General features: G+C 37.6%; 1 protein-coding gene across 2 annotated transcripts in view; it reads right to left on the reverse strand.

The window, feature by feature from the left end:
* Positions 1-8,177: 8,177 nt before the first annotated feature.
* The window catches only part of AGTPBP1 (ATP/GTP binding protein 1), a 51,841-nt gene continuing 38,195 nt past the window's right edge, over positions 8,178-21,823 (reverse strand). For both annotated transcript variants that reach the window (XM_010289071.1, XM_010289070.1), the window contains exon 25: positions 8,178-8,672. In XM_010289071.1, the coding sequence (XP_010287373.1) occupies positions 8,495-8,672 (178 nt within the window). In that variant the 3' untranslated portion in view covers positions 8,178-8,494. The remainder of the gene's footprint in view (positions 8,673-21,823) is intronic.

Genomic DNA, 21,823 nt, shown 5'->3' on the forward strand with positions numbered 1-21,823 from the left:
TGGCTGTAGGCTTGAAGTGGCAGGTGGTCTTTTGCAGGAAACAGCATCACTTCTTCTGTCAGTGTACCAGGAAAAATTTCATTCCTATCAAGACAATAATTAAATTTAATTAGCTTAAAAATGAATTAATTTGAGAACCTGAATTTTAGAAATTCAGAGTTTTAGTGACTGCAGAAGTAATAGTGAATTTGTTGTACCTAAACTGTCATGTCACCTTCTCTCTTTTTTCTTGAGGCACTGAAAATAAGTACATTTAAGCTATTTGAAACCTCTTTGCCATCTCCTTAATTTGCAATACTATAACCTCTTCTCTTCCTCTTTTGGCATAGTTTAAATCCTTAGCACTTAGAGGCATATAGAGCCTTTCAGCTGGGAATGAAAAAATGCCTTTCCAAATTTCCTGAGAGTTACTCAGCCTCCAGCAGACACATTTAGCTTAAATGTCTCTTCCTACAAACCCCAGAGCTCAATCAACACATAAGGCTTCCCGCACGTAAGGCTGGGGTCTCAGATGCATTCTTTCCATCCTCAAATTTGACAAATACTTCTAAAGTTTTGTTGAAGTACTCCATTTATATTATTCCATTCACATGAGCACATGCTAAGGGTGAACATAAACCCTTGTGATGTAAATCTAAATTTAACAGGGATAACTTTGTAGGTGGATCCTGGTTTTAAGGTGATGATTTTAAGTTACAAGGGAATGCTTATGTCCCATTTTTGTAGAATAAAATTGTTTTCTTAGATTGAGATATTAATGATAGAGCTGGCAGTAATTAAAAATCTGTATAAATATAGGAGTGAGAATGGTAGAAATAGAACATGCAAGTCATAACCTAGAGATATGCATTACTTGGGATCTCTGGCTCTCCTGCTCACAGAACCATATGCCCAAGGATCCTGCTTCTGCGGACTGGTGGCTCAGTTCCTGAAGGGCCAAAATTTTTTATGATTCACCCAAGTGGGTTGAGCAGTGATCGTAAGACATGTTCTGGCCCTTCTTTTGGGTCTGTTTGTTCACACAACTTATTCTGGGTGCAAAGAGATGCTGCAAGCAGGATACAGGCAATGTGGAAACATAAAGCAATTACTCACTGGCTGGCGTGCACAGCGTGCACAAGAGGCAGCTGGGATTCAGTGAGCTGCTAGGCAAAGCACTAGTGTGCTGACCACCTCAACAAGGTTCTGGGGGCCAGGTAGGCATTGGTCCCACAGGCAGGGTGGGCTTCCATGGGATGCTCAGCCCTACAGAGGGGCGTCTATCACCCACACACTGGCACCAGCGGCTCAGCCTGGTGACTCCCACCTAGCTGCCCTCTGGCTTCCCCGTAAGATTTGTAGGCTGGTGTTTTCTTTCTTGAATCCTTGACCCATCAATGATCCCATGTCAATAACCCTGCCCCTACCTCCAGCGTTACTTTTTGTCCTGCTGTGGGGATGCTCTCACAGCTGAGCCAGTAGCCTGGCCACACTGGCCAGGTCATGCAGCTGTGGTCTATCAGGGACCCCAGCACCCGGCCAGCCCTCGCCATGGCATGGGGGGAAGCTCACAGCAGGGACTGCAAAGAGGGAGTTTCACAGGTGGCTGAGGAATTCCTCAGGCCCCTTTTGCTGTCTGCAGACTAGAAACAAAGGAGGTATTTCCTGTGTCCACCATCCTCTTCCACTGCCAATATGTGCTTTGCCCATAGCCACCCTTGCCCTGGTCAACAAGTCACAGATGAGGGTGTTCACTCTTAAGCACTAGCCTATAAGACCCTTAAGACTAGCAAATTGTAATTTATCCTTCTCTCCTTTTCCCCATACCACAGAGCACAGCTCAAAGGCAGAGGAAAATCTGCCCACAAATCTCTGTAGGTTTGTGAGGCAGAGGCAGACAGGTGAATGATGTTAAGGTGAAGACTTCTTCCTCTGCTGTGAATGACAGCATTTTCTCATCAACACAGGAAGCTGTGTGAGAGGGAACGCCAAGCGATGCAGCTTTCTTATATAATTAGCTGACCAGGAGCCATCCCTGCTTAAGTACATCAGATTTGATCTACTTTCCCGTCAAAATTTGGGTCCAGGTGGTTAGCAAAAGGGATTTGTATAGTTAATATCTTCCTGAAGTCACTCATTCCAGTAACATAGATCTGAAAAATTACTCTTTTGAAACAGTCTACTTCTGTTCTAGACATTCAGTCTTTTGACAAAAGGAACAAGTACCTGACATACTGAGTAATGAGCTACTGTATTTAAACAGATCATTTGGGGCTCCTTCTTTCATGCTGGAACACACTCAAGGTGTGCAATGATAACAGCAGAGTTTTCAAGCAATCCTGACTGATGTGATTTGTAACAGAAAGCTTTTGTCAACAGTGAGGTCAAACACAAAGGAAGAGGGAGATGTCACTGGCTAATCACTTAAGCTAAAGGACTGGCTTGACAAGACTGGGCGCTTTGGAAGAACAAAGTAACCTAGAGCAGATGTGGATTATATTGAACTCGTGTACAAGTGTACAGAAGCACAAGATCTGTGTAAATTGAACTTGTCGTGTTTGTGATCATACATGAGCTGTAACAGCAGGATGACTGTTGCAGAAAATCTGTAAATTTTGCAAGACTTCACAGGACAAAAAAAACCCAACATACATTATTTTGGAATGCTGTCTGACCCAGTTTAGGACCTTTCATTTGGCAGTGTATTGTATTAAATTAAATTAAGTGGGATGCTGGATCAAAGCCAAGTATTAAGGCAGACTGTTGGCTGAGCGTTTGTGCGAGACACCTCATTCCAGTTTGTCTTCACAAAATGTACAACTGAGCCATTTTAATCTGTGGGGTCAACTGGACTGCTTGTATCATTAATAATATTTATGTAAATATGGTACAATTAAGCAAATATACAAAATATTAAAGATCATCTGTCTTCCTTACTCTGTGCTGCTTGTCTTGTTTATGTTGAAATATTTTCAAGTTCATTTTCTTTTGGGAATGAAGTGAGCATGAATGCAATGCTGCCATCTGAGAGTGATTTACACTGCCCTAATAATTAGGCAGAGAAGACAACAGTTCTGATTTAACCCTGAAAGACTAAGTGAGGCTTGTAAAGCAGAGCACTCTGCAACCGATCAAGTGATGAAAGACCACCCCAGTGCAAAGCAATTCGATTTTGAAAGCCAGTAGCCTCCCAGAGCTGTTTCGAGTACTAGGGTAAAACATACGACTGCAAGCTGTAAATAAAACATGGGCTGAGTGACCTGGGTTTTGGCTTCAGCCTACATCACCTTTCCCAGCTGCCTGGAAGGCAAATAACCTTCCTTTCACTGTCAAGTTTGAGGGGAAGCAAGACTGTTGTTCTGTAAAAGCTAACCCCCCATCTCAACCATTCCTTGGCCATGGACTTACATGTTCTGGGGCAAACCTCATTATGACCTTGGCAGCTTTTCTAATAAGCTTAGAACTTACCTTCAATTGAGACACCTTATACAAATTAAGCTGAATGAAGATTTCTACGATAGTATTACATAATTTTTAGACTCCAGGTGCCTTTTTCAGGGGAAAAAATGAAAGGGTTGAGTAATACAGTGAGTTATTCTCTAAATACACAACAAGCAAACGAGAGCTTTTTCTTTTGAAGTGAATAGACCAGAAGATAGGTAAGGGTAGTCTGGTGTTTGGAAAAAAGTTGTTAGTCTGTACTAAATTGTGGAAATCCTTTTGTACCTTTATTATCTTACCTTTGTAAGTCTGGAGAGACAGTGCAAAGAAGAGTCCTATTTCAGGTCATTATAATCTTCCCCACTCTGCATTAACAGCAGGGTTTCATGTATTGAAGTACTATTGTAGAATTTTGTTAGTTGGGTTCTTTTATTATGTAGCATTCAGCCCAGTGAAAATTTACAGGAGTGCTCTGTGTGCTGCTAGATTAAGTATGTATTCTTCCAATCTACCATGAAAAATCACGCATGCTAAATAACCCCATTCCAGGAAAGACGGGCACAAACATCTCATGGCAAGAATGCTGCATAGGCAGCAAAAAGCACCAGCTGGTTGGCATTTGGTAACCACATAATTTGGATTAAGAAATCCTATGGTGTGCTGTTTCCTTTATTGCTAAACCCATAACTTTCAGTGATGATTCTTTCTGAACTGCTTCAAAAACTGTACTAACAATATTATGTTTTTTACAAAAAAAAAAGTTAATTGCACCTAACTTGTCCTAATAGGAAAAGAATTAAGAGGGAGTGTTTCATAGTTATGAAGTATTTTACAGGGACTAAACAAATTCTTTATATAATACTATTTAGAATAGCCAAGTCATCCATAATTTAAGATAATGTATGCTTTACTAGGTGTCAAAACTGTTTAGCATTTCATATTTTGAAGCCCTTCAAAGCAATATACAAGTCAGTTTATTTAAGAAAACAACATGCAAGGTCACATCTCAAATGCTTTACATCCTGATGACCTTAGAAGCATTGCTATCAAAGAAAGATTACCTTGGACTAATTTAAAAGTCACTGTGACTCTTCTACACTTTACAACAATTTGGACAACAGAGCTTGCAAAGGAAGTTGTTCTACTTAAACTAGCACAACAGACATAGTTAAGTAAACTGCGTATGTAATTGCAAAAGTGATTCCTATTAACCACTCGCTTTTTTCAGGCAGCTCCGTACAATTAGAAGATCTGCTTTTATCTTAGGCTTTCCCTCAGAAAATTGTATCAAATCTTAAAATTGCTACTGCAAAAAATATAAATAGTAAAAATAACTTAGTCCTCAACTGCAGTCCGAGTTGAATTGTAAAGGGATGACTTATTGAGGAATGAACTTGTGCCTTTCCTAGATCAGATGAAAAGTCTATTGGCTGTGTAGGAGGGAACGACTCCCACCCAAAGACTCTCCTGTGTGCTCTGCAATGGCCTTCATTGTGGTTCATCCAAAGTTTTCCTAAGTTTTATATACGTTGCTGAATATTAAGCTTTTTAAGAGAGATATAATCCAATCTATTAATATACAAATGGTACTCTGACTTTAACTTGACAGAGAACAAAAATATCCTCCTTTTTCAAATGCTAAGCACACCCCAATTCTTATAGGTATGTACATTGCTGCAAAAGCTTTAAACATTTCTAACCAATAATAGGGAAGCAAGGTGATTGTAATTAATTCTTTATTATGTATTTTTATTAATAAGTATTGTTATTTAGGGCATGCATATTAACACTGCAACAATTATATCTATCACGGCATTACAATAGAAACTGTCTGAAACCTTGAATTTCTGCATTTGGTGAACAGTGTTTACTGCTACTGCAGTCTTATTTGAGATTCAAACCAGTTCTCCCTGGTAAGTCAGGCTGATACAGAAATGCACCTCCCAAAATTACTGGGCAAGATTTTGGCACCAGTTGCAGCCTTAGCTATAAGTTACATTACACCAGGGGATGTCAGCAGTGAAGACACAATACCAAAATCTGTGCTGCAAGTTGAACTATACCTGGAAAGGGAATAAAGTAATTAATCATCCAGCAATTATTTAGAAGCAAGCCAATAAATAACACAGATGTAATTATTGATTATAATCTTCTTTATTGTTATTACTGGGAAAAGATAGAAGAGTATCTTCTTTTCCTATACAGAATCAGACATGCTTATAGTAAAGAGCATCATTTAAAACCAGAAACACATCAGAATGCCAATTCATTAAGTAAAGACAGTCAATTGTCTGGGACAGGCTATGTTAGACGACTGATTTGTGTCAGTTCAAGAAGCTGCCATTCTTTGCTGTCCATTCTGCCCACTTATTAGGGGCGAATGCCATAGTAAACAGAATGGAGCACGTGCTCAAGCCTCAGCCATCCCATTTTCAGCTGAACACGAGACATCCCACCAAAACAGATAAAAGGGGACACCAGCACGTGTCTGCCAACAGCACCGCAACAATGGCAACATGAGTAGAGAAGGGATAAACAGCATGAAGCAGCTCCCGCTGTGGCAGCTCCTCCCATGAGCTTGCATCCCTGTGAGCACGAAGGGAGACTCTGCCTTTCAGCGGGTACATTACGAAATGTTGCAAATAGTGTAAGAAGTAACAGCCTTTGCATTTTCAACAATGTGTAGGCTGAGGACAAAGTTTCACTCCTGCATGGGAACTGCACTAGTAGAAGTTCAGATCCACAACTGCCAGACTGACATCTCATCTAAATCAAATGCATTCATCTAATGCATAGTGCATTAGAATCTAATGTATAAACACAACATTACTGTTTTAGGAAAGTGCCTGTTATCCTGAGCCATTATATAAGTCATTTATAACTCCTGCTTTGCGCAGACTAAAAGCAGCACAAGACATGAGAAGAACATATGTGCATATTTACTCAAGATGAAAAGATGATTTTGTACTCCTAAGCCACAATTCTTTCTAAGTGGATGAAGTACACTTCTAGTCTCGCCTGTAGCATGAAAATAGCGTTCCAGGATTAATACAGATTTATATGAAAACTAAGAAGAAATGCACAATGGGGTTAACTAACACGTGGCATCCTGCACCCCCTGAAATTTAAGTCACAATTATTCATGTAGGGTACTGAAGTATGAGTCCTTAAGGATGAGAATCTATTTATGCAGATAACTAGTATAAGACTGACACAGCAATATGAGCATTCTCCAATGCTCTCACTGGGCTGACTTAAAGACAGTTCAAATTCTGTGGCAAGGTTAATCCTGTTGTTTGGCAGATTCCCAAATTCCTCTACAGTTTCAATGCAGAGGGCTCCTCTTCAGCAGGGTAAAATAAACTTTCTTATTTGCAGCATGTAGTTCACAGAACACAAGGAATGATAATTTTTGCTAGAGAGAGAAATTTATACAGGTACAAGAATGTAAATGTTTCCATTATACTCTTACATGTCAAAATTGCACGATTATTACTATAAATCTAAGACTTTAAACAAAAGGACAGTAGCATATCACATGGGATCAAAAGCCCTTCCCCAGTTTCAGAATCAGGATGGTATGGACAAGCATCAAACAACAAAGCTGCATTTGAAACAGCATATCGTGGTGAAAATCCATCTCCCAACTGAGAATCACTGATACAGTTAATTCTCTTCAATTTTTTTTTTTAATCCTGCTACCAAAGGCATCCTTCCCTTCCAAAATACAGTTTTACTTGCAACAGTAAATGTACACAAAGTTCTCATCAGCTAAAAACCTGCTGTAACATAGAAGTGTTATTCTTCATGCTCTTAAAAGCCCTTGCACATGCTGCAGAAAATGAATGCCACAATTGGGTCACACTAAGGAAAAATAATTTTGGAAAAATAATTTTCATTGCAAAACATGTCAGTTCTGTAAATAACAGGCTACAATTTCACTTCTCTATTAGATGTGATTCTAAGCAGAGGCAAGAGGCAATAAGAATCAGTAGATGACAGGAGAAGATGAAGAAGTGTAAATCCCATGCCTGACAGCTTGAGTTTAAACATGAAGAATACAGAATCACAGAATGATTATTCAGGCTGGAAGAGACTTCAGGAAGTTACAGTCCAATATCCTTCTCAGAGCAGGGTTAACACTGGATTGAGACCAGGCAAAAGACCTTTAAACCAAAATGCACCTTCCCTCTTAAAGCATTTTAATTATGTATATAGCTAATGTGCTCCCAGTGAAATGAACTCTTTAACTATGTGCATATCAAGCAAGAAAAATTGAGCAACCAGGTAGATGAACATACATACAGTGTACCTATCTAACCACTTCTTGTAGTCACTTAAAAAACCCCAAACTCTCTTCATATTAAACCATGTCTACTTTATGGGAAAGAGAGTTTTTACAAGTGTATAGTTCTTTAAGCACAGGCTGCAATAGTCACTGTGCAAAATCCCTGAACTGTGAACAGACATATATTTTCACCTAGATCTGTGGCAAAGCCATATAATCCTCAGAAGCAAGAAACAAGTGCAACAATTCATACATCACTTTTTCATTTTTAATGTTGTAATTATTGAATCATTCCAGAGGAAGCAATACATTACTTCAAACACAATTAGGTATCTTTGAAATAATGTTGAAAAATAACCTCTTCACCTCAGTATACACACGCGCATATACACACACAAATTAATTTAGAAATTCTGTACATACCTATTTTTCAGGAAGCAACTCAAAGAACCGTACCACAAAGAATTAGTTTCTGTACTCTGACACACCACAGATTATCATCCATTTTTCAGAAGACAGTGTTTAAGGACACAAAATGCCATGCGGTGCTATTTAGTAGAAAATGAACTGGTAAATAAATTTATCTATTCAGTGCTAAAAGAAAACTCAGAACTCTGTAAACAAAACAAATGCCGATTTATCAGAAATATTTATTGTCCTTGAGCTAGGAAAGCCCCAGTTATTTGTGTTTCCTTAAGCCTATCCCCTTAGTAGACAAGAGCAAGGAAGTATTTGACTATGAAAATCCAGGATACTTAATTTCCAATTACTGGCTGCAAAGATGGTTCAAGAAAGGAGTATCCTTGTTGAATCAGAGTCTGAAAGCCCATCTTCTTGATTAGTTGCCTCATAATCACCTGCATTGTCAGCTAATTCAATGTCTTGATCATCATTACTCTCTGCGCTGTAATCAACTTCTTCAAGGAAGCGAGGCTCATCTTCATCCAGAACGTATGTAGTGGGGCTATAATGAACAAGGAGTTGGCATGAATCACGTTAAAAGTTTTACTTGCAACAATACATTCAGACCATGCCCCGTCCCTGTCCTGACATACCTTAATCCAAAAATTACCTCAGGCAAGGGGCAGTTTACCTGAAATAGTATCAATATTTTGATTGCACGTAAAACAACTGGGACCCACACCCACATTTGTAACACCCTAAACTAATCAGTCATACACAACTCGTTATCCAAATGTGCCATGAAAAATTAGCTACACATTATAGACCTATGCTAATGGCCTGTATAAACTTCATATAATTACAGCAGTATCAGAAGTTGTTGCAGAAGGATACAACTACATAAAGAAAGAGAAGTTGCTATGAAGTATAAACAAACTAAAAACCAGATGAGAGTCTAAAAATTAAATTAGGAAACCCCTGTATTTTATTAAAACATATATTTTACTGAAAAACATTGTAAGTAATTACACTGTACATATTAGAGGTGACAAAACAAGTAGTCATGTTTACGCCTACAACTAAGATTAAGTTCCCATATGAATCACTTGACTCATATGAAGTCCTTGCACACTTGCATGCAGTTAAAATTTAAAACTTTTATGTTAAGCCTTGAAACTAAGAGACAGTGGATTTAAGGAACTGAGCCCCTGCCCACAGAATGGCCTATGCCCTTACGTATAACAGCCTCCAAGAATAAGAGGACTAAAACCTTTAGTGTTAACAGGGGAAAGGTTAAAATACAACTTTCTGATCCTCTTGCCTCTCTAGGACAGAGAAGAGCAGGGAAAAAACAACAACAAAAAGAATTGTTTTCCAGACCCAGTTTTACTAACCTCCCTTGGGACATAAAAAGCTACCTGCTTAAAAGCACTAAGAATTCCTAAGTATTTCATAAGTAATCTTATATTCAGATGAAGTCCTAAGAAGGTTTTGTAATGCATTTTACCTAATAATCAAATCATACAGAACTCACACAAAACTGTGACAATGTTCTTATTCAGAAAGATCACAAGGTACTTGTAGAAATGTTTGCATATTCATTTTGATTAAATTTGTCCTAGCTTGGCTGTGGCTTTATAATTACAAGGATTAATCACTGCTTCTTTCTAAAGGTCTTTCAGAAGCTTAAGTGGACCGCCTGAAACCTGCAAGGCAATCTGTATTCAATATAAATAAATTTCACAGTATTCTTCCTCTACCCGTAGCCTCAATGACATGCTACACTGGAATGTTTTGTGCTGTTGACAGTTAATTCAAACACTGGGAGAAGAACAAATGAGAAGAATTGTTAGTCTTAGCTTAAAAAAAAGGACAGAAGACCTAAAAGAGTAAGAAAATTAATTATCAAAATTCAATTCAGTCATGGTCTCTGGATTTATACTTAAAACAATCTGTATCATGGTTCACTAAACAAGCACATACTCATTAAGCCATGCAAAAAGGAATGCTCCACAAAACGAAATACTTTTTAAAGATTATTTAAGCTATCACTAAGGCAACAATGCACTATGTTGGTTAATGAAGTGAGTGTTTGAAACAAAATCGTTTCCATTTAGGAGAGACAAAACTTGAGGAAAATAGTAAGTATCTTTGCTCTCATTTTACAGGTGGGGAACCCAACATACCATAAGCATATATGCTTTTCATGAAGAACCTGTGGCAGAACTAGCAAAGGAGTGTAATTTTTCTGTGATTTTGTCCTGCAATGCTTTCTGCCCTAGAAAGTCACTACCTACCAACACTTCTTCTAAGAAAAAAAAAAAGGGGGGGGGGGGGTTTGTGGAGTTTAAACGTTTCCTTTATTTAAAGGACAAAATGAAAGGAACTTCACCAAACGTATCACATTCTAACAAGTGCACAGATTTTTTGCAACTTTTGCTTCTAATCACTTAACACAGATATTGATTTGTTAGCTTTCATATGCAAGGAATCCACACTGCAATTGCAGGACAGACTGTGTAATTCAATTCAGAGGAAATGGAGCCATTAAATCTGAATGTTGGCCCAACATTAACTAATAATTCTGAATACTGAAACAGAAAACTACGATGAGCTATGTCAATTACAAATATTTTATTAACCACTAACAATGGGATGTTAATGCATTACAGTAGGCACTTATAAAAATTCATGTTAGTGAGGTATAATATAGAATAGTAAAGCTCTTGAAAAATTCTATCCACTCTTTTTAGTAAGTGTCATTGTTTGGAAATTAAACTCATATAGCTGATCCAGTTAAAAAAGAAACCAACAAAACCTATTTTACAGAAAAAAAAGCATGGACACACATACAAACCACATAGTTCACCTCTTTGAAATGGCTTGTCAGTTCACAGAATATGTCCCAATTTATAATGTCTTGAAAAACACACAGATATATGTATTAAATATACACTTGTTATATTTGTGTAAACTGATTTTACTTATTCACATATGTGTAAGCATATAGGCATGCCCCTACATTCTAGAAATTCAGCCACTTTGCACAGTCTCAAGAGTCAGTGTGTCTGACGTAACACATTTTAGACATTTGCTCCGGCACGTGTACACTCAAAATTGTCATCTGAAACTGGAGGATTCTTTTCGTTGACATTTCCCATTTAATAAAATAAAAATCAACATTATAAACTATTTTCCCCAATTATTAAAGTACCATTACAATAGATTAACAGATCTTTTTCAAAGCTACATGAACGTCTAATGTAAAAACTGGCTCTGAAATTTGCCTCATAAGAAACTTAGCTTTCTACTGCCATCCAGGACAACACATCATGACTTCTCAATTACTTATTACTGAAAATAAATATTAAACTTAAGATTATTTTTTCACTTTCCTTTTCTTGAGACTTCATTCCTCACAAAAAGGTATCTGAGCACTTTCTACATTCAAAGGAAAACCCTGTGTTGCACACCACTTACTTACATTCGTTTTCCCATAGTGTGTTTTCTTCTGATGTAGAAAATAGTCTTGGATATTTAACTTTACAGCAATCTTTATTCTAAAGGTTAGGATGAATGTGGAAAGCATAATTATTACTCCACTGTTTTACTGAGGCTGGGTCACAAGAAATGTTGAAATCAAAACACCTGAAAAAATTGCTGTTTAATCAAATTCTTTATTTGCCTCCCTGCCGCTCCCCACCCTTAGCTTATCTTGTGACAATGTATTTTTAGCTGCCATCATGCTGATTCTATGGGTTTTAATTTCCTAACTTTTCCCTTGGGCTGTTTCTAATTAACTTGCTCAATAATCTCTCTTCCTCTACCCCTACACCTCCTGCTTTTCCTTTTAAAAGGAAACCATTATTTTTCTCAGGTTAGCAGAGGTTGTTTATCACACAACTACAGTGCTGTAATATAAGGGATGCCATAATCTGTGTATTTTCTTTGAAGTCACAGCAGTTAAAATAGAGTACTATATGAAAACCTGAAGTTTTGCAGATTTTATTTAAACAACATTTTATGGGTAAAAAGATGAACTGATAAATATCTGATTAATATACTTGATACAATACTGTGGTCTTCATGATTATGAAGAACTTTAAGAATATCCCTTTCATTTAAAAAAAGAGTATTTTCTACACCACCTGCCACTAAATACACTGAATTTAGGAATGAATACAACTTTTTTCTAAAACATATTTTAATTATATTTTTTTTAAAATGACAAAGCCTTATTATGTTTTTTCTTATTTACATGAATGCTTCAAACATATTAAAAAATAAACCTATGGCTGACATGGCATATTTTTTCAAACTAAAATTTTATTTGTCCCTCAAAAGATATACTTGGATTTTTCATTATCCGTATGACTCAATTACAGAGAAATTCATCCACCAGCCAGAAAACCACTACCAATTTCAACCCCATGGAGATTAGCAGTTTTCTGAGACTACACGGGAAGCGTACACATTTTAAAACTTTGGAAGAAAAAATTAAAAAATATTCCCTGCCAATGTGCTGCAGAGTTGCAGCTACTTGGGGAGCTGGGAGAGAAAAATTTGAAGAACTAATGATTCCTTTTAAAACAGCATTGTCAAGGGAGGGAAAGTTTTAGAGGAGAAAGAGAATCAGGAAGTAACACAAAGGAATTGTTTCTCTATACTTTTAATTTCACGTTAGGGTCTATATTCTCTTCTAGGGATCAGCAATGCTGCTACAGTAGGCAACATCACATGTGGAGCTTCGTATGTGGTCCCCTTCAGGAGCTCTTCACCTCTGTGTTGTTCTGAAGTAGTAAGGATATTTTCTCAAGGGAATTTCCAAGGCTGAAGAGAAGAACAACATGTCCAACTCTTTTCTAAGCCATAAGAAGCTGGGTATCCAAATCACATTTAAGTCTTGTTTTTAAATAACCCCACTTTTAGAGTTACAGTATTTCACTCCACAGCTCAACAAAAAGTAATCTCAACACTGTTTTTGTGCTGTCACCCTGAAATACATTTTGTGAAACTGAAAACTGGATTAAATTAGTTGGATTCAACAATCATTGACTGTAGCCGACACTAATATTTGGATCAGACTACCAGGAGTGGAAGAAAAGCTTGGAAAATGATAATAAGAATATATAACCTGTTCATGATAATTATTTTTTTCTTTTTTTTTTTCCCCTAAATTACTAGTTCCCTTATTTTGCCCTAGAGAAGACAAACAGTACTCTGATGCTACAGTCTACACAGAATTAAAAGCAATCACTTTCACTTAGGCTAGAGTAGGGTCTTGGTGCATGGGCACTGCCACCAGGCCCACCAGTGAAATTCTGGGTCTCATCTTTGATAGCTTTTTCTTTCAACCTTCTCAAAGAGGACAAAAGTTGCAGCACAATATGCCTTCTTTTTAACTAAGTTGTACTCCTAAAGTACTGGAAGAAAGGCCAAAAAAACCTCAAATGCTGCAGGGCAGTAGGAAGGAGAAAACTTTTACTCCCAGACAAAAGGAGATTAGAAGTGTGCAAATATCTGGGCAAAGTTTAAGAGTTATTAAGGGGGCGGGAAATAAAGTAGGACAAATCCAGTTTCCTTCTGGCAGCCTAGAGACAGACCCTTTGCAACAAGACCTTGGACATATTCCCCCTGCATGTACTGCTCACTCCTAGCCCTACCAGTCTGATGTCTTTTTTCAAGTGTAAGACTAAGTGCAGGAAACTGATTTTGCATCAGTTTTTTTCCTTCCCACAGCTCCTTTTTGGCAGTCTACTCTTTCTACCATTTTTTAGACATGCTGGGTCCCAAAAGCTCAGTCTGCTTCTCTGCTATAATTAAATCAAATTAACAAACAAAAATACACCATGTTCTAGAACACATCAATGAACCTCAAAACAATCAATGAAATGACTAGAATTTCCAAAACACGGTCAAGTTATTGCAGAAAGGATAATTCCAGTAAGCCCTAACAGTTATGACTGCAGTCATGTGTTTTTGTTTCATTGCATATAGACCCTATCAAACCTGTCAGCATAACAACTATAATTCTTAGTACAAGATCAGTATTACATTTAGTCTAATCTTTTCCATTTGGAACTGGGGGGGGGAAACATTGGAAAGTGGGTTTGAAATAATTAAAGAAAAATAAAGTGTTTAATTCATCACTTAAAATGTTAAAGTGCACTGCCAGAGGGAAATAAATCTACTTACTGCTTTATTTTCCTTAAGTCAAAGATGTTTCAGACATGATTCAAAATGAACTCATGGAAACTGAGCTTATGTGTAATGAAATACTGGAGGTGTATTTTAAAATACTAACATTTACTTGGTCATTTTAAGTATAACCAGTAAAACCAAAAAGAATTTGAGAAACCCTCAAAATCATTTGCAAAAAAAAAAAAGAAAGCAGTGCTTGTGTATGTTTAGACTTCCTTGCTTATCCTCTAAAGCATTAGTTTTTTTTTTTTTTAATTTTGTAAAACGTAACACCAGTCGCATCCAAAATATAAAGGAAATAACTACAGTCTTACTCATTGTTCTACTCTAACATTGCAGGGACATTACAGCTGTGTAAAATCTACTCTCTTTTATACTTCTTATTCATAAATTTCTAGCCTGCATTTTCTGTAGCTTCTCATTCATCTCTAATGCTAAGTAATGAGCCATGAATCATGTAAGTACAAGGAAAATGTAAGCAGTACTTTTATTATAATAGGAATGACGACTGGGCACATGAAGCAAGGAATTGTGTGACTGTCTTCTGGCCCATGAATGCCTCTGAAGGGAAACAGAAATTAGCTTTATAAACTTTACTCAAAAGAGGTTCTTTGTATATTTCCAGCACTCAAGTAAATAGATAGCTAATAAATTGATACCTCAGCTAGATAAGACAGTATCTTGTCTAGAACACTAGTACAGAAACACTAGAACTTCAGCACTTTGGATACAAGAATTAAATGAAAGGACAAATGGACAATATATTTCACAGATTTGACATACAGGTTTCAATAATAAAAATCTGGTTTTTAAAGCACTAAGAAATAGAACAAAAAAAAAAAAATCTATTTCCTGTGAATTACAAAGTGAGGTACTTCTGCTGCACAAAAAAGTAGCCAGATCCTTACCTGGGCAGGAAGAAAGAAAACCCTACCAAGCAAAGTTTTCCTCCAAACAGCAGTGAGGTCTCATACAGCTAAAGTTTGCTGAGCCTTATTAGAGCTGTCACTAGGAGCTAGTACTCATCCTATCTATGTAAATAGTTGTAGCCATTTAGCAAAACGTTCTGGAGTGCCTCACACCCCCAAGACAACAAGAAAAGTTACGATGGCAACATTTTGAGGCAGTGTTCAGTCTTCTTTTTTGCTGTACAAGGGAAATACAGCATAGCCTTGAAAACTTGTTCAGTGATCCCACAACATTACTGCTTAAATAGCACCTATGACCACCCCTCCAAAAAAATAATGAAAGGGGAAAATCTGTGCTGAACCACACTTTTCTTTGGCTATGAAAATCTGAATATTCCTCACCCCCTGCCCCCCCCCCACTTTTTTTTGAGGAGGAGAGATCTCATCAATACCTATCTATTACACCCTCGTCCAGTACTTCCTGAGACAGTACAAAGTAGATTTCAATATAATTAATTGAAAAAGACTATTACAATAAAATTTATTTTAAATAATATCCAGAATAGAGGAACATGGTGTCTCCATTATCCCATATAGGAGCTGACCTTTAATTACAACCTGTTTTCCAGTATGTGTTTCAGTTCTGAATATAAGCCAGTCCCTAAAAATAAATAACATGAGACTTCCCCCTTGAGTATCATCATCGATAAACAGTACATGTTTTTGAACTTTCTGCTGAGACATGCAGTGAGTACTACCAGAGGTAGGAAACTTGGAACCCAAGGATATCTGGTCCAGTTGTCATATGGGCATATTCGTTGGGAAAGGGAATAAAACTGCTCTGCTCTAGACAGACTTTTCCAAATAACAGGCAAAAAGTCTGATGGCCTAAAGTATAGAGCAGACCTTGGCTTCTAAGTCTCCAGAAACAAAAATTGGACAATGTCTTAATTCCACCTATGGCAGTATTAATCCCTTTAGCAAAGAATGAAAGAACATAGTGTGCAAACATAAATTATTATAAGCCACTTATATTATGAACAAAATTATAGTTTCTTGCTTATGCAAAAATGATGTATGTACATGGTCTCTATGGCACACAGCATAGCTATCAAAATAAAAAGGAGTCAACCCAGTTATCCAGATAGCAAATTCCCATTATCATGCATAGAGATGGGTCACTGCTGTCTCAGAAGGATACTAGAACCATAATTTTTTTTAAAAAAGTATTTAACCATATTGTTCTAGATTTACTAGAGGAGCATTTTGCCAGGTTAAGTATTATGTACTTACTTTTTTTTAATGTTTTTAATTACATATGATTGTTTAGTCAATTTTGGTTAAAGAAATCTGTTTGATGATGCATCAGCAGGTACAGACAAATCAGTGGCTGTACATAAGGCCTTATGTGGTTACACATAAACTTCAAGAAAATTCACACTTGATAAAAAGGGACTATGTGATATTAGGTCAACATTCCAGTAGTGACACAGACAGCAGAACAGTTTGCAATTTTCTCTGAAAAACATTTCCTGTTAAGAGTCTGATTCCACTCCCACTTTTTAAATAAAAATGCATTTCCACTGAACTCAATGAAATAAATCTCTGTATAATTATGATTATCAAATCACTTTTAAGATGGGGTTAGAACATATAAAGAGTTAGGTACAAACACACAACATATTTCAGTCTTAATGCCACATTTTAAAGATAAGTTGTTGGAATTTACACAGTTAGTTTTTCCATCACAGATTCTCCCATAGATACACAGTATTGCTAAAGGAACAAGGAGAGCAAGGTATCCGTTTTCTCACTTCATGCTACATATTTTTCCATTTTAGTGTTATTAAAGTAGATTTATGTTTAACAGATTTACATTTAATAAATTTTTAAAAGTCAGACATTAGAAAAATCTGAACAGTTGTTAAGAGTTTTCTTTAATCAAGTTCAGTATTTCTTATGTCAATGTTCCTTATCAGATTAAAATCATAACTCTAGCATGCATAGAATCTGTTTTTTTTTCTCCACTGCCTTAACTTCTTTAGTGCAGAAGCATTGGTTATTACCTCTTACCATCTGTAGCTGTGTAACACCCAAAGGTCATTAGGGGAAAAATTTTTTTAATACTTTTTTCTACATACAAATTCAGTTTCAAAACACTGAATGAAGTTATTAAATGATTCTCTCCAACTTAAAATTTTGTCTTGCAATACAATGACTTTTGTGATTTTCATGACTTTGTCTTTTGGGATAGAGACTGAACTTTCCTAGTTTTTAAGTTCCTGAGCACGAGTTACCTTACTCACACAACAGATTACAAACATTTCCATGTACAGTTTCAGTAGTATTAACCTTATTATGAGCCTTATGTTATTTTTCATCTATGCTTACATGTTGCAAGCCAAAAACATTCCATTCTTGCAGTAGTAAGTCTTCTGTTAGTGCTTTGGGAAAATCCAGTACAAAACAGTCCTCATGCTCCTTGCTCCCACTAACAAAATACAAATCAAGTCAGAGGGAGTTTTCCCCCTGCCCCAGCATGGTCATACTTTACATGCAATTAATTGTAGTACATAATAGTTTTTCTAGAGCTAGCTGATTAATGAAGCATTTTAGCTAGAGAAGGAAGTTCAAACTATGTGTGTCTATTAATGGAATCATAGAATAGTTTGGGTTCAAAGGGACCTTTAAAGGTCATCAAGTCCAAGCCCTCTTGCAATAAGCACGGACATCTTCAACTAGATCAGGTTACTCAGAGCCCCACCCAACCTGACCTGGAATGTTTCCAGGGATGGGGCATCCACCACCTTGCTGGGAAACCTATGCCAGGGTTTCACCACCCTCATTTGTCAAAAATTTCTTCCTTGTATCTAGTCGAAAACTTTTAGTTTAAAACTGTTACCTTTGTCCTACCACTACAGTCCCTGCTAAAAATTCTGTCCTCATCTTTCTTATCAGCCTCCTTCAAGTACTGGAAGGCTGCAATAAGGTCTCCCTGGAGCCTTCTCTTCTCCAAGCTGAACAACCCCAACTCTCTCAGCCTGTCCTCACAGGAGAGGTGTTCCACCCCTCTGGTCATTTTTGTGTCTGCTACAACAGGTCCATGTCTTTCCTGTGCTGAGGGCTCCAGAGCTGGATGCAGGACTCCAGGTGGGGTCTCACCATAGCAGAGTAGAGGGGCAGAATCACATCCCTTGACCTGGTAGCCATGCTGCTTTGGATGCAGCCCAGGATATGGTTGGCCTTCTGGGCTGCAAGATCACATTGCTGGCTCATGTGCAGCTTTTCATCCACCAGTACCTCCAAGTCCTTCTTGGCAGGGCTGCTCTCAGTCCCTTCATCCCCCAGCCTGTACTGACACCAGGGGTTGCCCCAACCCAGGTGCAACCTGGCCTTGTTGAACCTCATGAGGTTCACACAGGCTCATTCCTCAAGCTTGTCCAGGTGACTCTGGACACCACTCAGCTTGATGTCATCTGCAAACTTGCTGAAGGTGCACTCAATCCCACTGTCTAGGTCATTGATGAAGATATTAAAGAGTACCGGTCCCAATACGGACCCCTGAGGGACTCCACTCGCCACCAAACACCATTTGGACTTCGAGCCGTTGACCACTATTCATATCCCTCTCTCCAGGATTTGCTTTATTTCGTAACTTCAGAACAACTGTTCCTTTTCACATCTAGCTTTACTCAAATTTGCTGCCAAACAGAAAGGAGTAACAACCTTTTACTCACTGGAAGCACTTTCATACACATCATAAACAATGTGCTTTGAAAGTCCAAAATGGAAGAACCGTTACATCCTATGGATTATGTTTATGCTTCTACATACTTTCAAAGTAGCTTATCAACTTGTGTACAGATTATCTATGGAAATCCTATTCCAGAGTCAGGACCATAACCACTTTACTGTAAACCATAACTTTACTGTAAAGTTAAGTTTCACTGAAACAAGAAAATCTCTCTCAATAAATGATTGTGCTGATCTATTGAAAGTTTCAGAAATACTAGAAAGCAGTAATCCTGATCTTAGTCTAAGGTAACATCTAGCACAAACATTTAATCCAGACAACACTTTTCTACTTCTTTACAATTGCACCTGATTATCTACAATTTGCAGATCAGTTAAAATCTTAACCAGATTGGTAAAGCACGACCAATTGCTTCTCCCCTCATTACCCTAGAAAGAAGGTCAAGAATTATAGTTACTTATTATAGTTACTTTTTTGTCTTGGTTTCAGCTGGGATAGAATTAATTTTCTTCACAGAAGCTAGTACGAGGCTGTGTTTCGGATTTGGGATTAAAACAATGTTGATAATGTACTGATGTTTTCAGTTGTTGCTAAGCAGTCAAGGACTGTCCAGCTTCTCACACCACCCCACCAACGAGAAGGCTGGGAGTGCATGGGAAGTTGGGAGGGGACACAGACAAGACAGCTGATGCAGGCTGGCCAAAGGGATATTCCATACCATATGACATCATGCATCTACACACTTCCCTAGCATTTAATGGTTTTCACCTCCCAAGTTCTGGTCTCTTCTGTCAACACTTACATCTCATCCCAAAGAAGAACTGAAATGTCTACCGGAAAGTTAAGGTCCTCATGTATTTAATAAGAAACCTAAACAGATTACCTTCAGATGATCCATATCCAGAATCCCTGGAAACACATATAAAACATACATAGAGCAATTCAATTTTTTTCTCCTTAGGCTGATCCCTATCCACGAGACAAAACCCACTGAATCTGTGTTTTCCTAATACAAAATTTTAGGACAAGATTGCTGCTTTCCATAGTTACCTGACAATAAACTATCTCAGCCCCTGGCCTAACAGGAGTGGAAGCAGATTTTCTGTCCTAATCTGTAGTATTGCTCATTAAACCACTATGCTACACAAATGGCAAGCCAGAGACTTTTTAGAGCAAAGCAGCTAGTTAATTAATTCACTCTAATGGCCAACTTTTTTTCTTTTATTCTTTGCCTTGGTTGAAGAGTTCAAGACCATTCACAGTTTATCCCCGTCCCCATCTTTTTTTTTAAAAAAACAACCCCAGACACTATAAAGATAGCAGAATACGGTTTTAGACTTGCAAAACCAAGGACACTGATATTTTATTTATACTTTCAAAGTACATCTTAGAAGGCTGATAACTCATATAACATCAAATGAAAATTTAGATTTATACAATGAACAGTAATGTTACAAACGCTAAGCACTGCTCCACTGCTAACATTGTTTTGGTATCAATATTACATTAGCACAGTAAATACCACGAAGGCATTTTTAATAATTAAAATGCTGCATTTCACCTGCATTGGAGACACCATGCATAGGATGAGAGGAAAGGGCCTCAAGTTGTGCCAGGAAGGGTTTAGATTGGATATTAGAAAAAATCTCTTTACAGAAGGAGTGGTCAAGCATTGGAACAGGCTGCCCAGGGAAGTGGTGGAGTCACCATCACTGGAGGTGTTCAAAAAACATGCAGACATGGTACTTCAGGCTATGGTTTAGTGGGCATGCTGGTGTTGGGTTGATGGTGGGACTTGATGATCTTAAGAAGTTCTTTCCAACCTTAATGATTCTATGGCCTCCCATATAACTCTCTCTCAGTGACTCTACCTACACTTCAGTGAGGCTTATACGCTGGTGGGAATGGGTTACTCCAAAGCCTTCTTCTGATCCTCTCTTCCAGGAATCACTAACTCAGCCTTACCCAAGCACAAAACTGGATCTGACAGTAAAAATCCAGCAATTACAAGCATGCTAATCCTGTACTAGTGAGCAAATGATACTGGAGGATCCAGCCATCACTGGAGTGATACATATCTACACATCACAGCTATTCTTCATACACTTTTAACCACTTCCTTAGGACACTCTCCTATTGTTACTCCTATTGTTCTTATCACCTTTCAGCTTATACTTCACTTTTTCATTACTCTCTGTAAATGCTGAGCATGAACACAAGCTCCAGTCTTTCTTAATACTCCACATTCTAGTAACACTTGTGTTTAAATGCTGGAATTAAATATCATCTTCCCATTCCATAGCGTACCACAGATGCCCTCCCACATCTCTGTTAGTTTTGCATCATCTACAGACAAATTGCTCATTGGTCTAGCACCTAATGAAAGTCTTAGTCTCAAACACCTCTGTGTTTCCATTGCACAAAAACAATAATACATTTAGTCTTTTCCCAAAATTTCCACAGTATTGCTTTAGCTAAGTTGGACTAACAGCCAAGGCCACTTTAAAACCATTTTCACCTCTAAGTATGCCAAGTATTAACATATTATAGTGTCTCAATCTTACTCTTTTCTAATTTAATGCTTTACTGAAGTCTGGAACTGTGTTTTATTTTATCTCTAACCACATTTTCAGGAAGAGATGCTTGTATTTGCTGTCATTCCCAATTACCATGTACCCATGGATACTTCAGGGATGAATCACATGAATGGAAATATGCAATAGTACTCATACCTTTGCAAGCCTACCTAGAGGTTTAACAATTGGTAACGTAATCAGCCAGCTACTGAGCAGATACAATACATTTCTTTTGTGACCCAAACCTTATTTCACATTTTGAATTCTTTAAATG

Source organism: Phaethon lepturus, unplaced genomic scaffold (assembly GCF_000687285.1).
Source record: "Phaethon lepturus isolate BGI_N335 unplaced genomic scaffold, ASM68728v1 scaffold18826, whole genome shotgun sequence".
Taxonomy (NCBI): domain Eukaryota; kingdom Metazoa; phylum Chordata; class Aves; order Phaethontiformes; family Phaethontidae; genus Phaethon; species Phaethon lepturus.